The sequence below is a fragment of the Rhagoletis zephyria genome, unplaced genomic scaffold, assembly GCF_001687245.7.
Source record: "Rhagoletis zephyria isolate East Lansing unplaced genomic scaffold, Rhagoletis_zephyria_1.1 Rzeph_scaffold_01885, whole genome shotgun sequence".
NCBI classification, from domain to species: Eukaryota; Metazoa; Arthropoda; class Insecta; order Diptera; family Tephritidae; genus Rhagoletis; species Rhagoletis zephyria.
Window position 1 is genome coordinate 49,267 of NW_016158969.1, and position 26,014 is coordinate 75,280.

The 26,014-nt window shown below is 37.0% G+C and overlaps 7 protein-coding genes across 10 annotated transcripts in view; 3 read left to right on the forward strand and 4 right to left on the reverse strand.

Annotated features, from left to right (window-relative positions):
* Positions 1-5,949, forward strand: part of form3 (FH2 domain-containing protein formin 3) — a 48,009-nt gene extending 42,060 nt beyond the window's left edge. The window contains exons 15-16 of the mRNA XM_017619500.1: positions 2,896-3,673; positions 3,786-5,949. Of these exons, the coding sequence (XP_017474989.1) occupies positions 2,896-3,673; positions 3,786-5,259 (2,252 nt within the window). The 3' untranslated portion in view covers positions 5,260-5,949. The remainder of the gene's footprint in view (positions 1-2,895; positions 3,674-3,785) is intronic.
* A 1,774-nt stretch (positions 5,950-7,723) lies between these two features.
* msl-3 (male-specific lethal 3) lies at positions 7,724-12,357 on the reverse strand. Of its 3 annotated transcripts, none has more exons than XM_017619502.1 (8): positions 12,092-12,357; positions 11,932-11,938; positions 11,760-11,868; positions 11,480-11,688; positions 11,118-11,418; positions 10,468-11,060; positions 8,309-8,393; positions 7,724-8,198 (listed from the first exon to the last, which is right to left on the reverse strand). In XM_017619502.1, the coding sequence occupies exons 1-8, from the start codon at positions 12,212-12,214 to the stop codon at positions 7,934-7,936; spliced, it is 1,692 nt and encodes a 563-aa protein (XP_017474991.1). In that variant the 5' UTR covers positions 12,215-12,357; the 3' UTR covers positions 7,724-7,933. The 3 variants fall into 3 exon arrangements, with proteins under 3 accessions (XP_017474991.1, XP_017474992.1, XP_017474990.1); XM_017619503.1 differs by having other exon boundaries at positions 10,468-10,692; positions 10,771-11,060; positions 11,760-11,938; positions 12,092-12,355; XM_017619501.1 differs by having other exon boundaries at positions 11,760-11,938; positions 12,092-12,355.
* A 4,313-nt stretch (positions 12,358-16,670) lies between these two features.
* Positions 16,671-19,204, forward strand: Hsp83 (Heat shock protein 83). Its single transcript, XM_017619504.1, is given in 2 exon segments — positions 16,671-18,589; positions 18,591-19,204. Coding segments are annotated over 2 exon segments (2,130 nt in total). The 5' UTR covers positions 16,671-16,694; the 3' UTR covers positions 18,826-19,204.
* Positions 19,205-19,296: 92 nt separating this feature from the next.
* LOC108365472 (high affinity copper uptake protein 1-like) lies at positions 19,297-20,544 on the forward strand. Its single transcript, XM_017619505.1, has 2 exons — positions 19,297-19,958; positions 20,021-20,544. The coding sequence occupies exons 1-2, from the start codon at positions 19,896-19,898 to the stop codon at positions 20,447-20,449; spliced, it is 492 nt and encodes a 163-aa protein (XP_017474994.1). The 5' UTR covers positions 19,297-19,895; the 3' UTR covers positions 20,450-20,544.
* On the reverse strand, positions 20,062-21,402 carry LOC108365473 (UPF0235 protein C15orf40 homolog). 2 transcript variants are annotated; one of them, XM_017619506.1, is made up of 3 exons: positions 20,555-21,402; positions 20,287-20,424; positions 20,062-20,230 (listed from the first exon to the last, which is right to left on the reverse strand). In XM_017619506.1, the coding sequence occupies exon 1, from the start codon at positions 21,024-21,026 to the stop codon at positions 20,616-20,618; it is 411 nt and encodes a 136-aa protein (XP_017474995.1). In that variant the 5' UTR covers positions 21,027-21,402; the 3' UTR covers positions 20,062-20,230; positions 20,287-20,424; positions 20,555-20,615. The 2 variants fall into 2 exon arrangements, with proteins under 2 accessions (XP_017474995.1, XP_017474996.1); XM_017619507.1 differs by lacking the exons at positions 20,062-20,230; positions 20,287-20,424 and adding an exon at positions 20,471-20,488.
* A 273-nt stretch (positions 21,403-21,675) lies between these two features.
* On the reverse strand, positions 21,676-23,126 carry LOC108365474 (stress-associated endoplasmic reticulum protein 2). Its single transcript, XM_017619508.1, has 3 exons — positions 23,017-23,126; positions 22,717-22,825; positions 21,676-22,216 (listed from the first exon to the last, which is right to left on the reverse strand). Exons 2-3 carry the CDS (start codon positions 22,798-22,800, stop codon positions 22,106-22,108), a joined length of 195 nt encoding a protein of 64 aa, XP_017474997.1. The 5' UTR covers positions 22,801-22,825; positions 23,017-23,126; the 3' UTR covers positions 21,676-22,105.
* Positions 23,127-24,429: 1,303 nt separating this feature from the next.
* Positions 24,430-25,784, reverse strand: ATPsynB (ATP synthase subunit b, mitochondrial). The gene is made up of 4 exons (XM_017619511.1): positions 25,647-25,784; positions 25,092-25,414; positions 24,838-25,026; positions 24,430-24,769 (listed from the first exon to the last, which is right to left on the reverse strand). The coding sequence occupies exons 1-4, from the start codon at positions 25,672-25,674 to the stop codon at positions 24,590-24,592; spliced, it is 720 nt and encodes a 239-aa protein (XP_017475000.1). The 5' UTR covers positions 25,675-25,784; the 3' UTR covers positions 24,430-24,589.
* Between the last annotated feature and the right edge of the window lie 230 nt (positions 25,785-26,014).

Sequence of the window (26,014 nt, forward strand, 5' to 3'; positions counted from 1 at the left end):
AATTACTCTGTTCGCTCCCCAATTACGATCGCGAATTACCCTATTCCCACGGGCACATTCGATCTCAAAATTTTGTATGGCGAATTACATAATTCGAAAGGCAATTGGAGCATAGTTGCCAACTTAGTGCTTTAAGCACTAGATTTAGTGCTTTTTGAAAATTAAAACGCAAAAAAATTATTTAGTGCCTAGTACCTTTTTTAGTGCTTTTTTCTGAACTAAAATTAAAACCTGGAATAATTTGAAATATTTAAAGCTGTGGCAGCACTGAATTTACAAGAATCTACAAATTTAAGTGGACTAAAATACAACCATGATTGATAAAAAGCTGAAGTTGCAAACCCACCTTGTTAAATTCTATTCGCGTTGAAAATGCTAGTACTCAAGTAAGTTAAGAATTTCTTTTTTTCTTTTCTAATTATTTGTACAGATTTTGTTTTTTTTTTACCACCTGAGTAAAACACATCGTTTCTTGGTGCTGAATCCAAATCTGGCCTCACAATTGCTCTAGCACTAGAATTTTGAGATATCCTAACCCCAAAGTGCCAAAAACACGGTTTTGAGCGATATTTGAGGTTATATAATAAAAACATCAAATTATTTGCTCATTTCTAATTAGGGCATCATTTTCGTTTTTTGCGATTCGATTTTTTTTCTCGAGATATGCTAGTTTTAATGTGCAGTACTTTGGTATTATGTTATGAAAAAAGCATCCCTTGATTCAAAAAAAATTGGGTGCTTTTAGTGTGGTAAACAACTTTTTTCCAAGTTTTTGGTGCTTTTTGAAAATCAAAAGATGGCAACACTGAATTGGAGTGCGAACTACGAAAGAGAAAGCTGCCGTGGGAAAGCCGCATTAGCTGCTCCAGATCAACTACAGTCGATTTCCGAAATAATTTCGAATTAACGAGTTAATCCGGATCAATGCTGCCGTCTGTCTATGCTTTTAGACTTACCTTTGATTTTTGGCAAATTTTTTCTGACGTTGCTAGACATATTCTTCTATACGATATAATTTTTTTTTTTTAACAGTGTTAATCTTCACAAAATACAAATTTTGAAAACAAATTAAAAAAATTTCCGATGGATGCGGGTTAAGTTAAATTATATTTTTTGATAGAAAATTCAAAATTATACAATTTCCAAGAAAAATTTTATTATATTTAGTGATAAGTTTTAATATTTTGCCGAAAATTAAAAAAAAAAACTTTACTTTTTATAAATTCGACTTTAGCGTTGAGTAACTTTTGGAAGAGTAAATTTATTTAAAAATCATAAGCCTTCAATTTCCTTCAAAAATAGGTTAGGCTAGGTTGCAGTGGCTGCTGGTAGACACACCAACTCATTTAGGCCCATCAATGGGCTCGTTATGGTACCACAAGGGATCTCGGCAATCCCTCCCCTCATTCTACTATACAAACCAGAGTATGGAGTTGGAAAATTGGAGCAATAGCCTTATATTTATGTCCGCTATATCGCTCAGGTCTCCAATGGTTCTGGCGCCCATAAACCTTAGTCTGCTCCTTTCCAACGTGGGACATCCGCAAAGTAGGTGCTTTACTGATTCAGGTTCCTCCTCATCTCTGCAGCTCCTGCAGAAGTCATTGAATGGCACCCCGAGTCTCTCCTAGAGTGACGTGACCGGTCAGCAGACCCGTAGCTAAAAAGATTTCTCCCCTGCTAAGCATTAAGAGCTCCCTCATCCTCTCGCGATGAGCGACATCTACATCTTAATATAGAAGGCTTCACTTTTCACACGCATCTTTTTTCACTGTCCAAAAAATATTACACAATATTACATATACCGAACAGTTGAATAGAGATGCCGATTGAGCCATGTCTGTCTATCCGAGCCCGTTGTTGCCGTTTAACTACGATTGAGAAATCTTAGGCAATAGAGTCGGGTCCAAAATAAAAGGAACAATATATCGACGGCTGAATGTAAGATCGACCTATCTCGGCAGCCGGTTCGAAAACGCCCTATATCAGAAAATTTTTCAAGAACGCCCTATTTTAGGATTTGTTTCAAAAACGCCTTAGCTCAGCTACCGCATCAAAAGCGCCCCATATTAAAATATGTTCAATATATTTTCAGTTGAGATAGGGCGTTCTTTAACCAAATTCTGAGATAGGGTGTTTTTCAACCAATTTCTGGAGTAGGGCGTTCTTTAGCCATTTTCTGAGGTAGGGCATTTTCGAAACGGCTGCCAAGATATGTCCGATTTTTCACTCGTTAAACCGTTTTCCAATAGGATAATATTTTCGGTCGCCTCAAGGCCCTTATCTTTCGATAAATTTTAAAAAAACGCTCCACCCTAATGTATGTACATAGTCAAAACTTTCCGACGAGAAGTGCATCAAAATGGCGAAAAAATGCGCTAATTGAATGCTAGTCAGCTACTAGGAAGCACTTCAACCAATCAACAGTAACACAGACCCTCTACTATATAACATTATTTTTGACAAATTCAATATTTCAGTTAGACCTCATGTTAAACTTCTGAAAATTGAATTGAATGAAATAAAATTTTGCAACTTGATACTCGTAAACTTTGAAAGTTTTTTAATCGGCCAATAACGGTACATAGTATACTTTACGAACACGTGCGCCGGGTATATGAAGTTCGGTTTCGGCCGAACTTGCACTTTTTATACCCGAGCGCACTTGTGCACAAGGGTATATTAATTTTGTTCACATAACGGTTGTTTGTAACAGCCAAAACGAATCGAGATAGATATAGACAAATGTATACATAAATGATCAGNACATATATTTAATACTTGCGCCGGGTATTTAATGTTCGGCTCCGCCCGAACTTAGACTTTCTTACTTGTTTTTTTTTTTTTTTTTTTGACTAAAACCTAATTGAACCTCCTTTGAATATCTACTTCCAGATGTGAGCAATGCGAGAGACAAATCACACTGGCGTAAAGGTAGCCGCAATAGCGAGCTTGTGGAAATGGACAATGAGCAATCGCAAGAACCTCAATCTGCCAAAAATCAACATTTTACAACCGCTGATGAACTGCGTGAATATAGGCGTCAACGCTCGTTAGAAAATGCGGAAAAGCGTGCCACATCACTTAAGTCCATTGAGGAAGAAGATCGACGTAGATCGTATATACAGCAACTGGGTGAGCGAGAGGCATCCGATATACTACAGATTTACATACGTAACCCGTCGTCGAAGGAGGCAGAGCAGGTCACAGACAATAGCATAAAGCAAAGAGCGGAAGTCGTTAAGTCACCGTCGCCACCAGCGGTTACAACGCCGCTGGTGAAAACAAATAGCGATGCCAAAGTATGCGCTGATAGCCGAAAATCACCGCTTAGAATATTAACAAGTAGCTCATTAGAAAACGAGAGCGCTTACAAAGCCGACAATACGCGAGGTCAGCATCACAATGAAAACAGGAGTCACAATGAAAAATATAGTCGCAAAGAGATTGATGCAGACAACATAGAAACGCCGCCGGTAACGCGACGTGTCATCGCCACACCAAATAAAACCTTAGTCACCATAAATAATGGACTGGATAAGATTAAAAGCAATCAAGGGAAGCAAGGGGAACGCCAGGAGTCTAACGAGCAGGATATACCAGGCTTCTTTGATCGTTATTCAGCGACAAGGCGCACAAGACGTTATAAGCGTCCCACAGATTACAGTAGCGGCAATGAAGACTTCTTATCAACTAAAGACACAAATGACTCGAATAATGTGCGGCAGTCAGCAAGCGCTGGCGACATGGAAAGGCTGCATGGCGTAGGTCAAGAGGCTCCAGTNTAATGAAGACTTCTTATCAACTAAAGACACAAATGACTCGAATAATGTGCGGCAGTCAGCGAGCGCTGGCGACATGGAAAGGCTGCATGGCGTAGGTCAAGAGGCTCCAGTTAAGAATAACATTCCAATAGAAAAATCTGCATTGGATGAACCCACAACAAACGTTGCTTCGAAACCACACTCGGGACGCACGATCACAAAGTTGGAGAAAGTTGGTCGCCACATTAGCTCAATCAATCAGGAAGATGTACAAGAAGCCATACGAAATCTCAAATCACCAACGAATACGCCAGATCGGATATGGAGTCCGCCACGCGACATGATCAACACACATTTAACAAGTACGTCATCTGCCCAAAACACCAGTCAAAGCGCGCATGGCGCTACAGTCATTAAGTTATCCAGCCATGAGCTCAATGACGAAGGCTTCGAAGAGACCCAAAGTCTTGTATCGGATACGCCATCGCAAGGCAAGGAGAGCACGAACTCGTCTTGCAATGGCGCCACCGAACTCGTTGCGCCACACACAAGAACCTCCACGACAAAAACTACAACACCAAAGTCCAGCACCCCCACCACCGCCAAACACAACTCGAATAGACTTGCGGATCGTCTACAAATCGCTAAGCTGCGGAACGTGCTGCCACACAAAACTCCAGCCATCTCCACCTACTCGCAAGCGAGCACAACGCGCCGTTCGCCAAACTCCACGCAAATGGATCGTAGTCGGTCATTCCGCACAACAAACGGTCCAACAGTTGCGCAGCCGGTTTTCGGCGGCGGCCCTGGCATCACCGGCAGCAATGCAGCAAGGCGTGCACATTCGATGCGTCGTCCAGGCAGCGCCACACATCCAGATGCAACACAAAGTGTCAACACCTCACCAATTCATGCAGTTCGACGCGAGGTAGAACGTAGCAGTTCCCGTAATAGCCTGCGTTCATCGCGTTCATCCATCAACAGCGGTGTTTCGACCAATACAGTACGTCGTATGCCGATCGTCGTGAGTAAAACGCCGTTACAAACGGTATCAGTTGATTCATCACCCAGCAAGCGGCCACTAAGTATGCAAAATAATGTGCCACCGCACCTGCGCATTACGGCTAATGTGGCGGCGAATCGGTCGACCGTGCCGGCAAGTCGTAGTAGCAGTAGTGGTTCCAGTATTGGCCAGCATGTTGTGGTGACGCGCAAAGTAACGGGTAATGGTAGTGGCGGTGGTGGAGGTGGTAGTCAGCGCTCGGTGCATTTGGGCAGCGCGAGTTTCAAGGAGAATCAAACAAATGGCATGCCAACGCGCACAAATTTGGCCCGCAGCGCGGTTCTAGTCAAAGCGACCATGTCACAACAGACCGCACCGCAATCGACGACGCACACACGTGCGAATAGTAGCACCCGAAGTAGTTCGAGTAGTCGTGGCATGAGCAGCTTTATGCGACCAACAGCGTCAAGCGTCACCAAGCGAACCAAATAGGTTCGGATAGAGGGGGAGAATTTATGTATATATGTATTTGTAAATGTGTGCTTCGGTATGTGTGCATTGGGGGTGTTCTTAATCGTGAACCGTAATGGTAATCATTTTTCTAATACTAGAAATTATAACTCGATCGTTGTTTTTTACCCGTTGTTTTTTACGTGAAGTGAGCAGTTCGTTTATTCGCGTTATTTCGAAAACCGGTTTTGAAATTAAGAAAAAACCGGATAAACCGGTGTTATTTTTTTGCATATTTTTTTTTATAGTAGCACTTACTGTTAGTCAAAAGTCATTACCAAACATACAATATGACTGCTAAAAATAGAAAGTTTAATTTAAAAATCAAGTAAAACAAAAAAAATTAGTGAAAAATTCACACAGTGAAAAATTCACACTCAATTGGGTTCGCCGATCTTAGCAAGATTAAACAGTCCTTTTTCGGGAAAAACTTGAGCAAGTAGAATCGACTGTCTTGGGAATAACACACCGCCCGCTAAACCAGACCGACTACTCTCGTCAATTCTCGCTCCTTGAATTCCATCATTAGACGAAGCGCTCGAGTTACTTCGTGAGGCTTGCGATACTTTCACATAACTCCATTCTGAATATTGTAACAGGTTAAACTTTTCTGTCCAATTTGAATACGACGCGCCTTTAAATTTTTAAATAGTTTCTTGAAAATTGTCCAGAATCCAGATATGNCAATATGACTGCTAAAAATAGAAAGTTTAATTTAAAAATCAAGTAAACCCGATAAAATTAGTGAAAAATTCACACTCAATTGGGTTCGCCGATCTTAACAAGATTAAACAGTCCTTTTTCGGGAAAAACTTGAGCAAGTAGAATCGACTGTCTTGGGAATAACACACCGCCAGCTAAACCAGATCGACTACTCTCGTCAATTCTCGCTCCTTGAATTCCATCATTAGACGAAGCGCTCGAGTTACTTCGTGAGGCTCGCGATACTTTCACATAACTCCATTCTGAATATTGTAACAGGTTAAACTTTTCTGTCCAATTTGAATACGACGCCCCTTTAAATTTTTAAATAGTTTCTTGAAAATTGTCCAGAATCCAGATATGAAATATAAATAAAGATTTGCTAGTTCCATTTTTAATAAAATAAATATTTAGAATTTTCAGATTGTGGTATATTAGTACACTAGGTGAAAACAGGTTTATTCGATTGTAAAAATCCGGTTTGCTCGGTATTCGAAAATCAGGATTTCAAAAAACCGATTAAAAATATTCAAAAGAACGATTAAAACCGGTTGGAAAACCCGAATCAATCACCCTATTACGTACCATTATTCGTCTTTGTTTTAATTTTTGCTCGAAGTTAAATATTTTTTAGCAATTATTGGATTTACATTTTTTCGATCACTTTTGATTGTTGCTTCTTTAAATATCTATTTGTTAACAATAATTGGATTCAGATTGAGGTACCANAAGAATAACATGAGAATTCACTAAAGGTTTTCGATTTTCGAAAATTATAAAACTAATACACTAAAAATTGTCTACTAAGTTATTAAATTAAGCAAAATAAAGCGATTAATGAAACTAAGCCATTTTACTTACTAATATTTAAGCTCTGCTAGCTAGTTTGCAATCATTAACTTTTAATCAGAAATTAAAAACGTAAAATATTTCAAGTTGATAATAATTTTTAAGTAATATTTATTTCACAAACGCTTTTGGCAACAACACAAAGTGTGCAAGACTGTAGTAGTTGTCTGTCTACATACATATTTCGCGTATGTATGTATGCAAGTGTGGTGGTGATAATTGAAAGTAAAGAAAAAAAACAACAAATGTATTTAACAATGACACACACAAACGTACATATATCTTAATGTGAATAGAATGAAAAAGCTTTAAAATTATAATTAAAAATACTTGTAATTGTTAAGATACACAGTTTTGTAAAAATAAAACTTGTTTCTAAATTTACGTTCATTTCGCTTGTGTGCCTTACATACACTCAGTGTCAAATGTAAGTGCACATCTTGCAATATAATATGTATTGACAATTATTTTCATGAACAATTTTTTTCATTAATTATTTATGAAAACATAGTTTATTATATAACATAAACCGTATAAATCAAAGTTTCTCACTTTATATAACGTTCAGAAAAAATCTAACAATTTACATCAAAATTTCAAATTATTTATTCAGAATTTCTAGAAAATTTTCGAGTATGTAGTGTAATAGCCAGTTTTATTTTAGTAAGCAGAGTGCAAGTTTCAAGTCGCTAGAAATTACCGTTGATTTTTTAAGATTTTTTTTTGTGGAGGGTGTTGCCCATTTTCTTCCAAATAGCGCGTGCTCAAAATTTATTTTTATGAAAATGCGAAACACCCTCCACAAAAACAATTCTAAAATTGAACGGGCTACAAAACTGCACACTCGCAAATTTTCCAGATATTCTAAATACAAATTTTTCTGAATATTTTTTTGAATTTTTGTGAACTTAAGATAAAGCGTGAAACTTTGATTCATATGGTTTATGTTTAAGAATCAACTATATTTTCATAAATAATTAATGAAAACAATTTTTCATGAAAATAATTGTGTATTATATTAGAACAAGGAACCTACACTTACATTTGACACTAACTGTATATATTTATTGAGTGCGTTCTTTATACATATGTATTTTTTATAATTTTATGTTGCAATAGCTGCAACAGTGGTTGTTGTTGTTGTCGTTGCTGTCACAGTTGCTGCCGTTACTGATGATGTCGCCGTTGACGTCGCAGTTGAATTCATTGCTGTTGTCGTAGGTATTTGCTGCAAGTTCGCATCAAGCGTTTCTTTACTGATATCGGTCAAAGTTGATTTTACTCCTTCGCTGGAATTCGCCCGCTTGCGTGCTGCGTTCGAGCGAGCATAATTATCTTCATTGAACCATTCTTTGCGTGCTTCTAAGTAACTGTGAAAATAAAGAATTGTTTTGATAAAAATATGTATGTACATACATAGATATTTATCTAGAAGAAAATTTCATACGGTAGGTTATCAAAAGTTTTAAAGTAAACTTACTTAACGAAAGTATCCAGGTGCTGTAGTAAAACTTTAAGTTTATCATCGTTTATTGAAGAGGCGTTTAAAAATTCCGGCAGTTTCACTATAAATATATGATTATTTAGAACACGATGCTATGTGTGGTTTAACGACGGGTGAACGGAGGATCAGGCTATCTCAGCAAACGGTTAAAAAACGCCCTATTTCAAAATTTGGTTAAAAAACGGCCTACCTCAGTAAATAGTTCATAAACGCTCTACCTCAGCTGCCGGTATATTGAATGTATATTGAGATACGGCGTTTTGGTAGCGGCAGCTGAGATATGTCGTTTTTCATGCAAATTCTGAGAAGGAGCGTTCCCGCGACAGTCGGAACTATGTAACCGGTTCGACCCAAATTCATGTCTGGCCAAAGATTGCATTCCATAAACATTCCCCAAAAACTCTGGGGAAATTGTAAGCTGTTACAACAACAACATGTGGCGTTCTTCTTGCTGAGATGGGACATTTCCGGACGGCAGCCGAGATAGCGCGATCTTCCACTCAGTCGACGATTATGTACTATCTGATAGGTTATCAAAAGTAAAACTAGTAAATATCTATTAAATCTAGGTACTGTAGCCAAATTTTTAAAGAGTCCTATGTATCTAAATTCAGGGAAGCAAGGCATTACTATTCCGTTCAATGAGAATTAAAAAAACCCAAGTGATGTATGGCTGAGTTCCTAACGAACTGACTGTCAACGATCACATTGTTGCCGGTTGTTGTTGTTGTTGTTGTAACAGCATACCAATTCTCCAAAGAGTTTTTGGAGAGTGTTGCTGGAGTGACACGTCCTTGGTCAGATATAAATCTGGGTCCGGTTACGTGAATTACTTAAATAAGCTTACATGCAGTACGAAAATAATCTCGTGTATCCAGCACTAGTCTCAATTTTTTGCCTATTTTAATGTAATTCTGATGAGGGTGCAATGCTAGCACCGAAAGCTTAATAAATACATAAAATATATGTACTTAATATAGGCTCGGAGATATCGCCTTTGGTTTCATCGTTGAATTGGAAAACCGAGCGTTAAACAATTCGTTCAAATCTAGAAAACCCCAAAAATACTCGCAAAGCCGCCAACATGAAAAGTATAGCAAAAATGTTGGAAAAATTCGAAAAAATGAAACAAGAAAAGTCACTGACAAATCTTACAAAGTCCCAAAAAATTCCGATCTGTCCCGAAAAATTTTTAAATATTCTGAAAAATACAAAACCAAAAGTCTTTTAAACTCTTAAAAGATATCAACAAGCACCGCAAATATTCCGAAAAATCCAGATACCGCTAAAAAAAATCTCGAATATCCCCGAAAAAACTCCGTAAATCAACTATTTGTTCAAGCTTTTATTATTGTTGTTGTTGTAGCGGCTACAGTCGTTGTCGACAAGCTCCACTAACGGAAGCCCCAGGTGCAGCCTCAATGGAGTCGGTCCACAGGAACAAAGGAGTTAGTGTTGTCGGGTTTTCTGGGCATACGAACGGATGTTTCGAGTCGTGGGGTGTCTCTCCGCATGCCGAACACTCATTTGGCACATCTGCGCCTAATCTGCTCAGGTGTGTGTTTAGCCTGGTGCAGTAGCCAGAGCGAAGTTGAGCTATTGTAGTTCTAGTCTCCCGAGGCAGATGAAGCGCCGTCTCGTCGATGTCCGGTGGTTGTGTGCCTAGGCATTCACAGGTCTGGAGTCTACATAACTCGAGACTGACTCCCTGTGAATGCGTCCTACTAGTCCCCAGCGACCACACTAGTGCTGCGTAATTTAAAACCGGCCGGCCTATCGCCTTTTATGTTTCCAGCAACGTTTTTTTGTCTTTGCCCCCAAATACTGCCGGCTAGCGACTTGAGGACCTTGTTACGACTCTGTACTTTGTTGACAATAGCGGTTGCGTGCGCAGAGAAAGAGAGCAGACTGTCTAAGGTTACTCCGAGTATTTTGGGGTTATTCACCGTCGGAATTGGTGTATCATCGACGTGAATTCCCAGCGGTAGCCTGGAGGTCAGGCTGATTTTGTAGAGGAGAGGGTTAGGCTCCTTGCAGTGAAGAAGCGAGAAAGTTCGGATAGATACCCGTTTACTTTGGAACACAAGTCATCAATTAAAAGTATGCTCTTATACACAAAAATTTAAGAAACTTACCAATTAATCTGGCCAAATGTGGAGCACCAAAAATCATTGATGGCGCTGCAGGTGCGTCGGTAGGCAGTAAATTCCAGGACAAAACAGTCTGTAGAAAGTCTTTAGTTTGTGATGGTATATTCAATGCCATTGGTTGCAATGATTTCAAGTAGTTAATACCGGACGACGCACCACCGCCACCAACAGCAGAGTGCAATGGTGTGGACGCACCAGAACTGGTACTGGCTATACTTGAAAAACAATTTTCTAAGCAATTTTCTAATATCATTTCACAGTCATCACTACGGTGAAGACGTGATTTACGTTTTTGCGGCTCATCCGTTGGAGCGGGAGTCGTTGATGCAGCCTCCATCAATTGTGTTTCTGTGCAACTATCACCACCCGGAAATTGTGTTGTATCCCCCTCATTTTTGTTAGGATTTAGAAAATCCGGAGACAGTCCAGGCAATGCAACATATGTAAAATTCTTGAGATTATCTGCACTTAAATACGATAGAGCATATTCTTTTTCCTCTTTATATAGTAAATAATCGGCTATGGTAAAGTCAAAGTAAATGCGTAAACCATCGGCGACTTCCTTTAGTAAACTAGCACTGTAATTGGAAAAATGTTATTCGTTCAAAAAATTAATGTGTTTTAAATATTCTTACGTAGCTACTAGTTTATCGAATTCGTGTTCTTTTTTATTTGTTCGTTGCTGTGTTGATCGCCGTCTTGTACTCTCAACTTGCGTTGTTGAGAAAACCATTTTAACAACACTATGCTTTACGAAATTCTCTAATATTGCCACAACTGGAATACGTGCAGGCAAGGCATGTTGCTTACAATATTTTGTGATCATATCATGATCGTACTCTAAGTACTGACGCAGGCGTTCGCTAATACGTAGCAAAACGCGTTCTTCATCCGGAAAACTTTCCACAGAACTGCAACATGACTCGGTCTCGCATTCTAAGCACAGAAATTCGGGTAATCAAAATGTATGTAGTCATAAATTTTCTATCCTACTCACCGTCCTTCATTGGGAAATCTTCTTGTCTTTCAAAAGTGCTGCTTGAACTAAAATTATCTTCTGAAGATCCGCGGGTTCGAGACTTTGGAGACGAGCGTTGGTCAGAGTTTGCGTTGCCCCCTGCAGCGGTAGCATCGTCTGTTGACAGCAGTGATTTATTTTGTTTTTTCTTGCTGACGGTACGCTCCTTCCGATACAGAAAAGCATTACTGAAATAGGAAGCAATTACGTTATAAAAAATTGCACACACATGTGCATAAATATACTTTTAACAACATACATCTGCAACTGTGCTTTTTCAGCCAAATCTCGCTGAAGTTGCCGGTTCTCCTCTGTATCCTTCAACACAAAATCGGCATTCACTTTACGATCCCATGAACTGCTCCAACCTTGAAAATGTATTTTATATTGAATAACTTTCCGTCCACGCTTGTCCTTCGAATCGTAGATACCTAAAATCTATTGCGCAATTTTTTCATAGATAAATACGAAAATTGTCAGCCCATAATAACTTTGAAAACAAATCGAGCAAAACTCAAAAACAATTAAAAGCAACACTTTTGTATGTAGCACATATACATATAATGCACCAACTGCAGAATGTTTGCGCACCTTTGAGTCGTATAACACTTTTGCCTTTGTTGGATCTGGCTCGTAGCAGAGTACCTTCTCTCCCTTTTCGAAATATCTTGTACTTGCGCCACTGCGATAGGAATGTCGACTTCTTTGTGCCATTTTCAATAGCAGTAAATAATTAAAGCCATACTTTTAAATTTTTCAGCACTCAAAAGTTCTGTTTTTCCGAAAAATAGTTTAGTCAAAAATCTACGCAAATGAGAAATTTAAGTCAAACACAGTTTTGAATGTCAAAAATCATCTGTCCCAAATGCAGGTATGTTATCAAGCTGGACGATTTTAGAATATTGTTATAAATGCATATATGTGATGCATTTTTTTTTTATTAAACAGCTATAAAATAGCCCAAATGTTGGCTGGAACCACGAACTGATTCTTACGACGCCAGGTTATACAAAATATTGATTGTAGAAACAAAACCAGATATTCTTTCATAAATATCCTCCACTTGATTGATGAGGTGAGAGGCGGAGTGTAACAAATTATTATAAAAGTTTCAAACAACAATACAAAAACACAAAAATAAAAGACGGTTAAAGATAAGAGCTTTCTTTACACAAAAAGGGGCATGCAAATACCAAACACCAAGTTAATTAACAATGCAATTTATTTAATAAAGGAATTGTATAGAAAAATCTTTGAAAACATCTTCTGAATAAGAAAAGGAAGTGTTTTCATTCAAGTTTGAAATTTTTAGGCAGAAGAGGGTTGGGTAGTAAATTGATTTATGGCTTCTCCGTACTTCTCCGTCTACGATAAGACGCGGCGTAATGTTACGTTCTCATTGAGCCACAAACTCGAGTTTATTGGCCATTTTGGAGTTAAACGCTAATCTTCACTCTTAAACTCGGAGTTTACTATACGAAAAATTTCGTTAAACTCTCCTTAAACATCACGTAAAGGGATGCCACAATGAATCCGTCGATCTAAACGAGAGGCAGGCACTCTCACACTAGCGTTTCCATGACGGTCGCCGGTTATATCTCGCCAAGGACTGCCACTCCAACAACACTCCCCAAACATTCTTTGGGAAATATGTATGCTGTTACAAGAACAACAAACAACAACTCTCACCGCCTTTACACTGGTCCGTTTCTAAAATATAAGTGTTTTGGCTAGTTGATTTTTCAATAGATTACCCAGTCGACTGAAATCGACCCTTGTAAAAGCAGTTTTAGATGGTACGGGGTAGATTTTTATTTGGTTTACTTACCATTAATAAAAGCTTGTCGTAAATTTTCTTTTTTAAAATACTTGTTTTAAATTGTAAGAACATATAATTTATAAATGAAATTAATGAAAACAATAAAAATAAATAAAACCTGTGCATTTTTGTGAAAGTATATTATGAATTTCAGTGTATTTAAAGATTCTGAGGCGTTGTCTACTTTAGCTTTGTCTGCATACTGCCAAGTAAAAAAACAATATTCAGTAACTTCCCAGTAATCCAATTGCTGGAAGTAATCTAACATTTGCTCTCAGTTAGAGAAATATGGGACAAAGTACGCAGACGCTTACCTTGCAAGTAGTTTATAGTTTAAATTTTTTTATTAAATCGTTTAATTTTTCAGTTTTATCTTTACAATTCTTTTCTTGTTATTTAAAGTTTCAAAATTTACACATATGTAGATATTTATAAGTTTAATTTGGTACCTCTTATAAGGAAACACTACCCGGAATTTCTTTGCACACGCCGCTGTTATAGTGTCCCAAGACCACAAAAAAACATTGCGCAATTCTGATATTTTGCGATATGGACTCGGATTGCGCAATGCTTTTGTGTAGTTTAGGGGCCCTATACGTTTGTTTTTCGTTATGCAAATAAGCATACAGATTCTGTTTTGGTTAAAGAAAATAATATATATTTTTTTATAACTATGGATTCTATTATTAAATTGTATTAATCATTTGTTTTTTTAAATAAAAGTTTAACAAATAACAGTTTTGTTTGCTTTTAATACTTTTTCTGCTTGGCTAGTGATACTTTAAGCTTGCGGCAACGCTGGTCAGCGGTCAGGTGTAAACACAGGGTAACTATGAGAAAGGGAATGACAAAATTAAGAAGAAAATAAAAATGGTGTCAAGCGGAAACCGAACAAAAACAATGAGGTGTTAAAGTTGCCGCAAATTACATGCTTCTAATGTTTGCCAATTTTATATGAAAAGATTTAAAAGTATAATAAATAATTTCACTTCTCTATTCTGCCCGATGTCAATTTTCAAAGAAAGCACCGTGGGAAATATGTTTTCTGTTGCACGTGTCTCCTATAAGGCAAATTGTTGTTGTAGCTTTGCTTATAAGGGCGGCTTCCAGAAGTTTTTTTGCATGTACATATGTATGTATGAATGCATCTATGTAAATATGTTTGTACATATGTACATACATACATACGTTTTTAAATAGATAGCTACTATATATAAATAAATGCAGTAGATATTTACTGAAAAATATGTTTATAAGTTTGGTGCAATTGCGCTTTGTACAAATATGTATGCACAAATATGCAATAATCTTCATATTGAAATATCTCGAAATTATGTACATACATATGTACTATATATGTATGAATGTATGTGACATATATTTTTTTTTGCATAAAATTTTGATTTTTTTTAGTCACGACTTTGTATTCCAGTGTTGTGTATATAATACATTATGTATCTGAAGTAGTTGGAGTCTAATGTCGAAGGAAATTGGCTTGTAATTGACTAGTGAAATAGTTTATAGTTTCATCATGTGGAAGAAAGCCTTGGTATACATACTACTGTATGTATATATGTACACATGTACAGACTGTTGCTAGGTGCCCAAAATTAATTACATATTTGCTATATATGTACATACATATGTAGATATATACATACATATATTATACATATGTACATACATACTAGATATGTATTTCAATTTACATACGTATCTTTGACAGAATTAATTCTTAAAGGTTTTATCTAAGTATTACTCTTAATAGTTTTACATTGTTATATACCTACATACATACTAACATATGTGTTGTAAAAATATGCGCCTTTTAGTACCAATGTACATATATACATACTTCCACCTACTTAAGGAAATTTTATGCGCAATGAAACAACCTAAAATGTATTACCAACTTTTCATTCAACAATTAATAAGCCGTTATAAGAACTTGAGGATTCGAATTTTTGGCAGAATTTACAGGAAAAGCTATTTCGCCATTAATAAACCTTATGGAAAGTGGCATACGGAGCCGCTTCTTGTAAAGATCTCCAAATCGTGAAGTACTTGGAATGCAATTTAGTTGACAAACTACATAAGCACATATGTACATAGTTACTTATGTATAAACATTCATTACTATTTTATTTACATAAATATGTATGTTCGTGTAAAATATATGCGGCACATTTCACACACTCATCGGGTAGTCATTTTAAAACCGGATCCAGAATATTCCTATACTTTAGTCATCCAACATTTGAGAGACACTGGATTTTTTGTATTTCCTATGGCATTCATGCAGTGCATAATTTTTACACATTTTTCTAACACCATTTTCTGTTTACTGTACAGTATAGAGCTCTTTTAATGAATACATTTTCAATAAGAGACAGATGCTTTAATTATTCCGGTACAAAAACTTACTACTTAATACAGAAAAGACAACATTGCCGAAATTGCCATCTGCGTGATGCCATAAAATGTCACCGGAAGTTTGATAAGTTTCTTCTAGAACAATCTCGGTTTTTCTACTTTTCTGTCACTGGCATTGTCCGCTATAAATAGAGCCGTATGAGAAACGCCGGCATCAATTGAATTGAAAAAATACGATTAAAACACGTTTGCGCGGAGCATTTTACAAAGTGTGTTTGCAATATTTTACAAGTGACTATTGAGAAGAGAAATTTTGCTGCATTATTTGTTAAAAGTTGATAATAAAATATAAGAAAGGTGTGTACTAAAATTAACTATTCTCGAATGTATGAAAAAAATAAAAGTGTAACTGCAAGTTTGTATGGGAAATGCAATGAAAAATCGATTGAAATGGCTACAAGGTTATCTGCTCAAGGCATCCAATTAGAAGAAAAAATTCTTAAATGGATAAAATGTGAAGATGATTTTAACTTGCATGGTGAAATTTGCAGTTACAATTGTTTCTAGAACATACATATTTCCTTTAATTGCGAAATTACATATGTACATACATACATACATATTTTAACTTGATTTTATGTAATTTCTGTTACAGATGCCAGAAGATGTGGAGACCTTTGCTTTCCAGGCTGAGATTGCTCAGCTTATGTCGTTGATCATCAACACATTTTACTCGAATAAGNAAAAGTGTAACTGCAAGTTTGTATGGGAAATGCAATGAAAAATCGATTGAAATGGCTACAAGGTTATCTGCTCAAGGCATCCAATTAGAAGAAAAAATTGTTAAATGGATAAAATGTGAAGATGAATTTAACTTGCATGGTGAAATTTGCAGTTACAATTGTTTCTAGAACATACATATTTCTTTTAATTGCGAAATTCATATGTACATACATACGTACATACATATTTTAACTTGATTTTATTTAATTTTTGTTACAGATGCCAGAAGATGTGGAGACCTTTGCTTTCCAGGCTGAGATTGCTCAGCTTATGTCGTTGATCATCAACACATTTTACTCGAACAAAGAAATTTTCCTCCGTGAGTTGATCTCCAACGCATCCGATGCGCTGGATAAGATCCGCTATGAGTCGCTCACTGACCCTACAAAATTGGATAGCGGCAAAGAGCTGTACATCAAGCTTATTCCCAACAAGACTGCTGGCACCTTGACCATCATTGATACCGGTATTGGTATGACTAAATCTGATTTGGTTAACAATTTGGGTACAATTGCCAAGTCTGGCACAAAGGCATTCATGGAAGCGTTGCAGGCTGGCGCTGATATTTCTATGATTGGTCAATTTGGTGTTGGTTTCTACTCTGCCTACTTGGTTGCCGATAAAGTGACTGTCACATCGAAGCACAACGATGACGAACAATACATTTGGGAATCGTCGGCCGGTGGTTCATTCACAGTGAAACACGATAACACGGAACCTTTGGGCCGTGGTACAAAGATAGTCTTGTTCATCAAAGAGGATCAAACTGAATACTTGGAAGAAAGCAAGATCAAAGAAATCGTGAACAAACATTCTCAATTCATTGGTTATCCAATTAAATTGTTGGTAGAAAAAGAGCGCGAGAAGGAGGTGAGTGACGATGAAGCTGAAGATGACAAGAAAGACGAAGAGAAGAAGGAAATGGACACCGACGAGCCCAAGATTGAAGATGTCGGTGAGGATGAAGATGCTGATAAAGACAAGGACAAGAAGAAGAAGAAGACTGTGAAGGTTAAGTACACCGAAGATGAGGAGTTGAATAAAACAAAGCCTATTTGGACCCGCAATCCTGATGACATCTCACAGGAGGAATATGGCGAATTCTACAAATCTCTGACTAATGACTGGGAAGATCATTTAGCCGTAAAGCACTTCTCTGTGGAAGGCCAACTGGAATTCCGTGCTTTGCTCTTCATCCCACGCCGCACACCCTTCGACTTGTTCGAGAACCAGAAGAAACGCAACAACATTAAATTGTACGTGCGACGTGTCTTCATTATGGACAACTGTGAAGAGCTCATTCCCGAGTACTTGAACTTCATTAAGGGTGTTGTTGACTCTGAAGATTTGCCACTGAATATTTCCCGTGAAATGTTGCAACAGAACAAAGTATTGAAAGTAATTCGCAAGAACTTGGTGAAGAAGACAATGGAATTGATTGAAGAACTTACCGAAGACAAGGAATTGTACAAGAAGTTCTACGACCAGTTCGCCAAGAACCTGAAATTGGGTGTACATGAAGATAGCAACAACCGTGCCAAGCTTGCTGACTTCCTACGTTACCACACATCCGCTTCTGGTGATGATGCCGCCTCTTTGGCAGATTACGTATCACGTATGAAGGTGAACGAGAAGCACATCTACTTCATCACTGGCGAGTCAAAGGAACAAGTCAGCAACTCTGCCTTTGTTGAACGTGTTAAGGCACGTGGTTTCGAGGTCATTTACATGACTGAACCCATTGATGAATATGTCATCCAACACTTGAAGGAGTACAAGGGCAAGCAATTGACCTCTGTTACCAAGGAAGGCTTGGAGCTACCTGAAGATGAAGCCGAGAAGAAGAAGCGTGAGGAAGACAAAGCAAAGTTCGAAAACCTTTGCAAGCTGATGAAGTCAATTTTGGATAACAAAGTTGAAAAGGTGGTCGTATCTAACCGATTGGTTGAATCGCCATGTTGTATTGTGACATCGCAGCTCGGTTGGTCTGCAAACATGGAACGTATCACGAAGGCCCAAGCTTTGCGTGACACCTCTACCATGGGCTACATGGCCGGCAAGAAGCATTTGGAAATCAATCCCGAACATCCGATCGTTGAGATTCTGCGTCAAAAGGGATAAGGCTGTTAAAGACTTGGTCATCCTGCTCTTCGAGACTGCACTGTTGTCATCCGGTTTCTCGTTAGACAGCCCACAGGTGCATGCTTCCCGCATTTACCGCATGATCAAGCTAGGTCTTGGTATCGATGAGGAAGAACCAATGGCGACTGAAGATACACAGAGCGCTGGTGATGCTCCTCCATTGGTTGATGACACCGAAGACGCTTCTCATATGGAGGAAGTCGATTAAACTAAGCCTTGACTTTAATTTAGCGTTCCAAAATCTGAGTGCGGATTGCTACACTCCTACATCATAAGTTCATTTAGTCTACACAATTTTGAATTCGTTAAGCGAGCATCTCTAAAATCGTCGAATATTTGTCGACTACTTTTTATGTTCAATTTTTATGTTTGGAAATAAGATTTAATTTTTGTCGCGTTTTAAGCGGCTCTTGTATATCCCAAGGATTCAAAAATGATGGTTTTCATTTTTAAATCGATGTATGCGTGTGAGAATCTACATAGAAGTAAATGTTTAAATGAACTTAATATTGTATGTTATGAGATTCCATAGTTCTGCTAGGAAATTAGAAAAAATAAAATATAAACTAAATGTTTATCAAACCATATTTTTAGTGTTTAATTTATTGCGTTGTCTTTTGGGCATGTATGCATAAAACTAAATGCAATTACTACAGAGGTAAAGTTGTCAAAATATTTTAGCAAACAGAAACTTTCATCTTTACCAAGTTCTTAGTTTCTTTAAATTCACCAATTCGCAGCATCATTAATTCTAAACTACAAGTTATGGGGAAATGGTCAATTTGTGCTACAAACAATTCGGCGTTTAACCATAGTTTTCTCGTATTGGACATTCCTATCAATTATATATGTATCGTGGATGAAATGTAGAAAAGCCCCTGCATACATTCGTCATTGATCGATTTCCGAACAGGGGGGGAACTTTGTATTACATAAAGAGGGAGTAAGGACTCCGGAATGTAAAGATACAAGAATCCCTACAAAAATAATGTTGGCTTAAATGCGTGAACCGAATTGAAAAGGTTTAACAAGCGGCTATAGCCAAAAGGATGAACTTCAATTTAAAACAAAAACTTTGTTTTATGATAATTTATTATCCAGTATGAAAAAATAAACTATGAGCTAAATTTATAAAAAAAATATTTATAGTTTTTTGCGATACCCAGTTTGAACTGAAACAATCGTCGCATTTGTATTTTCTTTTTCCATACCAGTTTAATCAAAAAAATATATCAATATTCGTTTATTTAAATTTAATCACCAATCATCACAACTACAATGAACGCAGATCATCACGAATATAACACAAAAAGGGATGACTCTTGTACGCACATGATGCTTGTAAGTAAAAAAGAAAGACAGGCTACCCAAGACTGGCCATAATGTTTTCCTCCCTAATCTAGTTTCATGCTGGGCATTGTGAGACGATCCTTTGGAAGAATTGGTCCCCTAAATCTATCGCCGAATTTACACTATCAGCTCTTGCTGTCTTTCTTTTGTCATTTTTATATGAAGCTCTAAAATTTCTACGGCAGTTTCTTCTTCGACGTGAACTTAAACGAATTGGGAAAAATAAAGAGCAAGTAGACCCAGTATGTCATACATTCGCGGGACTGAAAAGTAAACAATTACTTAAGAAAATACTAGCAAAATCTCATCTCATACAAACTCTATTGTTCTTAATTCAAGTTACATTGTCAATGCTGATCATGCTAATATTTATGACTTTTAATTATTGGCTGTGCTTAGCCATTATTTTGGGCCTTACAATTGGTTACTTTCTCTTCGGTTGGATTAGAGATGATGCCTACGACAGCGATTGTTGTCAATAAAAAATGTACCAGATTTATTTATCTATTACATACAATATACTAGAATTAAGATTCTTAGTTGCAGATTAAGAAACAATAAATAAAATACAATAGACATTTGTTTACCTCAATGACATAGTACATCGTAAAATCAATGAAATGCGACAGAATTTCCTTTATTAGTTTTTTAAGTCTCGCACTCTCTTTTTAACGCTGCGGACACATTTTCAGGCGTAGAGACACCTTTACTAACCATAACCAATTTATTGCGTGATCGGGATCCTTTGTCCAATGATACGTCACTTTTTCGCAACCCCAGTACTTTGGACAGATATTTTACCAGCTCCGCATTGGCTTCGCCTTCTGTGGGTGGTGCTGCGATCTGCACCCCTACTTCCTCAGTTCCAATATCTGTGATTCCGTTCATCTTAGCGCCGGGTTTAGCCAGGATACGTATACATATATTACCGCTTTTATCCATCTGTACTGGACCCTCTTCGCATTTCGTATCGGCAGTGGTTGTTGTCGCCGCAGTTGATGACTTCTTATTTTTATTTTTTGACATAGCACTAAAATACGTATAAAATAGCCGGCGCATTCACACGAATTTATTAAATTTTTTTTTTTATAATACCAAATAAACTGTGATCAGCTGTTATTTTGTTTACATGGAAATGAATATGTTACAAATTGATTGATTAAAATTCATTTCAGATAAATCGATATCGAAGTAATATCGATTATTCCATACGGGTGTGAACATAAATACACTGTAAATTTATTTTGGTAGCAAGAATATTAATGCGAGATGGGCTTCCTGCGCAGTTTGCCATTTTATACTGTAATTGTACTGAAGGTATGCACCGTTGTTTGGAAAATAATAACAAATCGAGTACAAATACATACGTAATCACAAATATGTATGTAGATGCGGTACTAATCATAAATTGAAATGGCCATTGTCTCTTAAAGGACATACGTAATACGTATAGTAGGTATAATACGTCCTTCATTGTTTACATGACAACAGTCGTTGCTTGAGCTAATTTGCCCCAGAGTGCCAGGCCACTGGCTCAATTTGGTGAATACCCCTATTGTGAATCGTTTATTTAGCCCCTTCATTTCACATCCTACCGCACTAAAGTGATACTTTTTCCGATGCAATCTATCAAATTTTCTATAAATCTTAGCAATAAAAAATTTCGTTTATTCAGTTCACATAATGAAATTGTATAAACTTCTTTTAATAAGTAAAAATTTTAAATATTTATGTATTTATTACATTTATACAAAATTACATAATTCAATTAAATTTTAGTTACTGCTTAAATATCGAGCAGATTATACACAATTCAGTGAATATAAGGGTGCCCGAAAAAAAAAAAAAAACCAATCACAAAAATCACCATAAGGAATGCTTTCGAAAAAAAATGTCTCTGCTGTACAAGTGATGCAAATTCCAGTTTATGTTGATATCAATAATACAAAACTATAACATCGCTTTAAAATGCATACAAATTAGATATATAAAATATTCGACAAACATTTGAATTGAAAGATTTGCTTGAAATCAGTTAACTATGTATGTATGTTCGGTTGTGGTAATTTTATGATCGGCTGTTGGAAGATTATTCCATGCATTTAAGATTAAATAACTAATTTAGCTGCATGGTGATTTTACGCTGCCCGAATTGACTGGATAATTTGGAAAATTGCAGAACCGCACACTACGAATATAAACAACGCTAAAAGCCAGGGTCCAACGGGGTATTGATTATCTTTGGATTTCTGGAAATATAAAAAATTGATAAGGTTAACATGAACATCTTTTAAGGTTTTGTTTATAAACTAATTCACGGACATCTAGCTTAGTAATAACCAAGGCGCATCCATATATGTAGGTATATGTATATATATATGTATACGTGCGCCTTGGTAATAACTAGGGCTTTACATAAATATGTGCTAATGTACATATGTACATACAAATGTATGTGCAAAATTGTATACAAATCAATGATAAGGATCGTTTAAAACGAAGAACGACGGCGTGGCACTTTCACCTGTTTGTTATTGCCGCATCATTGTAGAAAATATATCGACTCTTGCATCAAAGTTTTATGGCCGTTTAACGTAAATATATTGGGAGATTTGTTTAATAGCAATATGTTGAAAGATACCCTTAGACGCAAGTAATTTAGTTCTTTCGAAATATATGTGTATATATTTACGTATGTATATTAATACTAAAATATTATTAGCAACAGCAATAACCTGTTTGTACTTACCGACGACTTTGGAACGTTGCCTCGCATGGTTACGTATTTGCTAGCCTTTTCATTGGCGACACGCATCCTTTGTGGTGGGGCCATTTTTGTTGGACTGTTGTAAGTTTTGCTTTAATGTGAAAAAACAGGAAATAAGTGTTAAAAAAAAGTGTACTCCTGGGGTTCGCAATCATTCGCTAGTGCAAGCGATTTGACAGAAGAAAGCTACTTATTAATATCACTTTCTTTAAACTCTATTTAAATTTAAATAAAACTTGCACGCTTTAAAAATAATTTGTTCAATATAATACAATAAATTACCTTTTTCGCCACAGAAAAACAAAATGAACACGTCGAGAGCGACACACGAAAACGACACGTATGAGAAGTTGAGCCGAAGCTTTGACAGTTTCCGGGCACGGTTGCCATCTCTAAAAATATAACCTTCCAAAATCTAAAAAAAAAAAACAATCACATTGAAAGAAAATCAACCAAATTTGTTATCCACCTATTTATTACAAAAACCAAAAATTCCAAAATTTTATTAAGCTTGATAGATTGTCATGAAAATTTTGGGAAAAAACAACATTAATTTAACTTATGGTAAAAGGTACAGCTTAGAAGTGGGCACGGGACTAAAATCCCGATACTGGCCATCTCGAAATTCGTTTTTTAAGTCCCGAACCCGCCCTTCTGCCGTTTTTCAGAATTGTACCGGGGTCTCATTGGTACCAATATTAATCTCTAAAGCAGGCTACAAACGGACAACAAATTAAAACGATCGGTTGAGATTTCAACGTGTGTGTCGTGGTTTGCAAAGCGATCGAAGGTTGACAAAAATGTTCATGTCTTGCAAATTAATTTTATATAATAAAAATTAAAATGAAAGATCTGGCATATGCCAATCATTTTGTTTTGCTTTGATGTTCGTTTTCGTCTCAATAAAACATTAAAAGTGCATATTTCAAACATCTTTTTATCGGGAGTGTCGGGAAAGGATTTTGGTCCCGCCCCGCCCGCCATATTTTCACAGATCTTCCCGATACCGTCCATCCTGGCCAATTTTAAAGCAGTACCGTGGTCCCGCGAGTCCCGCTACCCCGCGCCCATCACTAGTATGTATAGCTGGTATTTTGGAAAACAAAAATTATTGAAATAGTTGTGCCTTCAACCCCTTTTTTACTTTTTATGTGCATATAAAACAAGTTACATTAAAAATAGGAATTTGATAAATTCATTTGTTCATTTTTGGGACTAAGTATGCAATAACACTTTTTTAAAGAAAACATTTGCTAATTCTAATTAAAAAAGAAAACAACCGAACCAGAGAAAAAACTACCAAACCAAATTAGAAAAAATAAAAGAAAAACAACCAAGTTTGGGTGGAAACAACTAATAATGGCAACCGTGTTTCCGGGGCTGCCATTTTTTTAATTAGCCGAGTTGCATTTTTAGAAACGAGATTTGGACATTTTGGTTTTTTCATACATACCAACTTGGTATGTCTACCAAATACTTATTTTCCAAACATTTTACGAATACATGATTTACAAGGCGCATCCCTACGCATCTCTATGCGCCTTGCATAGTTTATTGACTGTTGTCATCGTAGCCGGGACTACGAACCTGACCCTACTGAGGGAAGTAGTATTCTATCATTCTTGGAATGACCTAAAACACAATTTTCCATTTCAAACTGATACAAATAAACTCCCCCTACAACAACTTCCATGATTTTCATCTCTAGCGCATTCTACCAGCACTTCTGTACATATATTTAAAGAGCACAGGATATTACTTAATCTCAATATATATACTCGTATTCTCTTTACAAGTTTATTGTTAAATTATACATTTGTTTCCGGTTCAAAATATATTTAAAATAGTAAATGATCTATTTGGAGCGTACAGCAAGAGCGCTCAAATCAGCAATGCACTTGTTAAGAGTTTCCTTCTCTTGTTGTGGAGTGATTGAGCTAAGGACGTTGTTAACGATCCAATTAACCATGTGTTTCTGACTAATACGACGCTCAATGTGACGGCATTCCACCTGGTAGTCCAAGCGGCGTTTGACCTAAGAAAATCCAGAAATGAAATATTTGACTTTGTTCACACCATTATCCACTAAAGTTTGTGTTGTACCTCATTGTAAACATTTATCGCGCGTTCGCGGAATGCGGCTTCCAATTGCAAAGCAATGTTTTCCTTTTTGGCATCCATAAGCTGCAAGGCACCCTCAGCACGCCATTGCTCTTTCTTTTCGGCTTCGATGGCATCAGCTAAGGCCTTCAGTTCTTCCTCGCGACCCGACTTCCACTCATGTTCGACTTTCTACATTTTAATATCAAAAACAGTTGCCTTAATAGCATAGGCAGAAATGTTGCAACAAAACCTACATCGATTTCCTTATCAGCCCAGGCAGCGATTGTTGGACCCAACTTTTTTACGGCTACAATAGCCATAATAGCAAGGGACAAGCCACTGTAGTACTCGTGCTCCATGACGTAAATTTCTTTGGAGCAGAGGTAAGTCAGCAGACCCACCCCAAAGGTGTATGGGCCAGTGACACCAGTCTTATTGTAGAAAAACTGGAACCACTCCTCAGGAAGGAAACCCAAACGCACCTTGCCTGGATGTTCTGGTCGCTCTCTTCGACCAACTTCTCCCGAACCGGCTGCTGATGCCGACCTCATGGCCAAAACACCCAACGGGCGTTGCACTGAAATTGGCAATTCAAATTGTATTTAATATTAAACTTAAATCACATTTTTATAAAATTATTTGTTGCAAATATCATTTTTTGACATTTGCTCCTATGGCGATTACATAAACCACGATGGCTTTCGCATTGCTAATCGCGTAACATATGAATAGCCGTCAAAGCGTTTTGCTAAGAACTCCGCAAGTCAAATACGCTGCTTCTCTTTAAATATAAAATTCAAGTAAATTACCTGAAAGTAAAGCAGTCCTCGACAGCATTTTTAATTTTCAGTAATTATTCCTTTCGAAGAAAAAATCGACAAAACGAGTTCCTCCCTGCTCACCTCTGTCAGCTTAACTGTCAAATGTCAATTGCCTATTCTCGTGTACACTGTGAAGAATTCGTATCTGAACACTTGATAAACTTTTGAAACTCGATACATTTTTTTATCTATAAAAATGTATCAAGATAATTGATGAAAAGGACGCCAGCACAAGAGGATAAGGTCGCTAGATAAATTTTAAATAATGAATTACAGTTATGAAATGCATATTAAATTTATCGGTTACCCAAAATTTAACTAATGCATCATTACTTTTTTTCTTTAACATTTTAGAA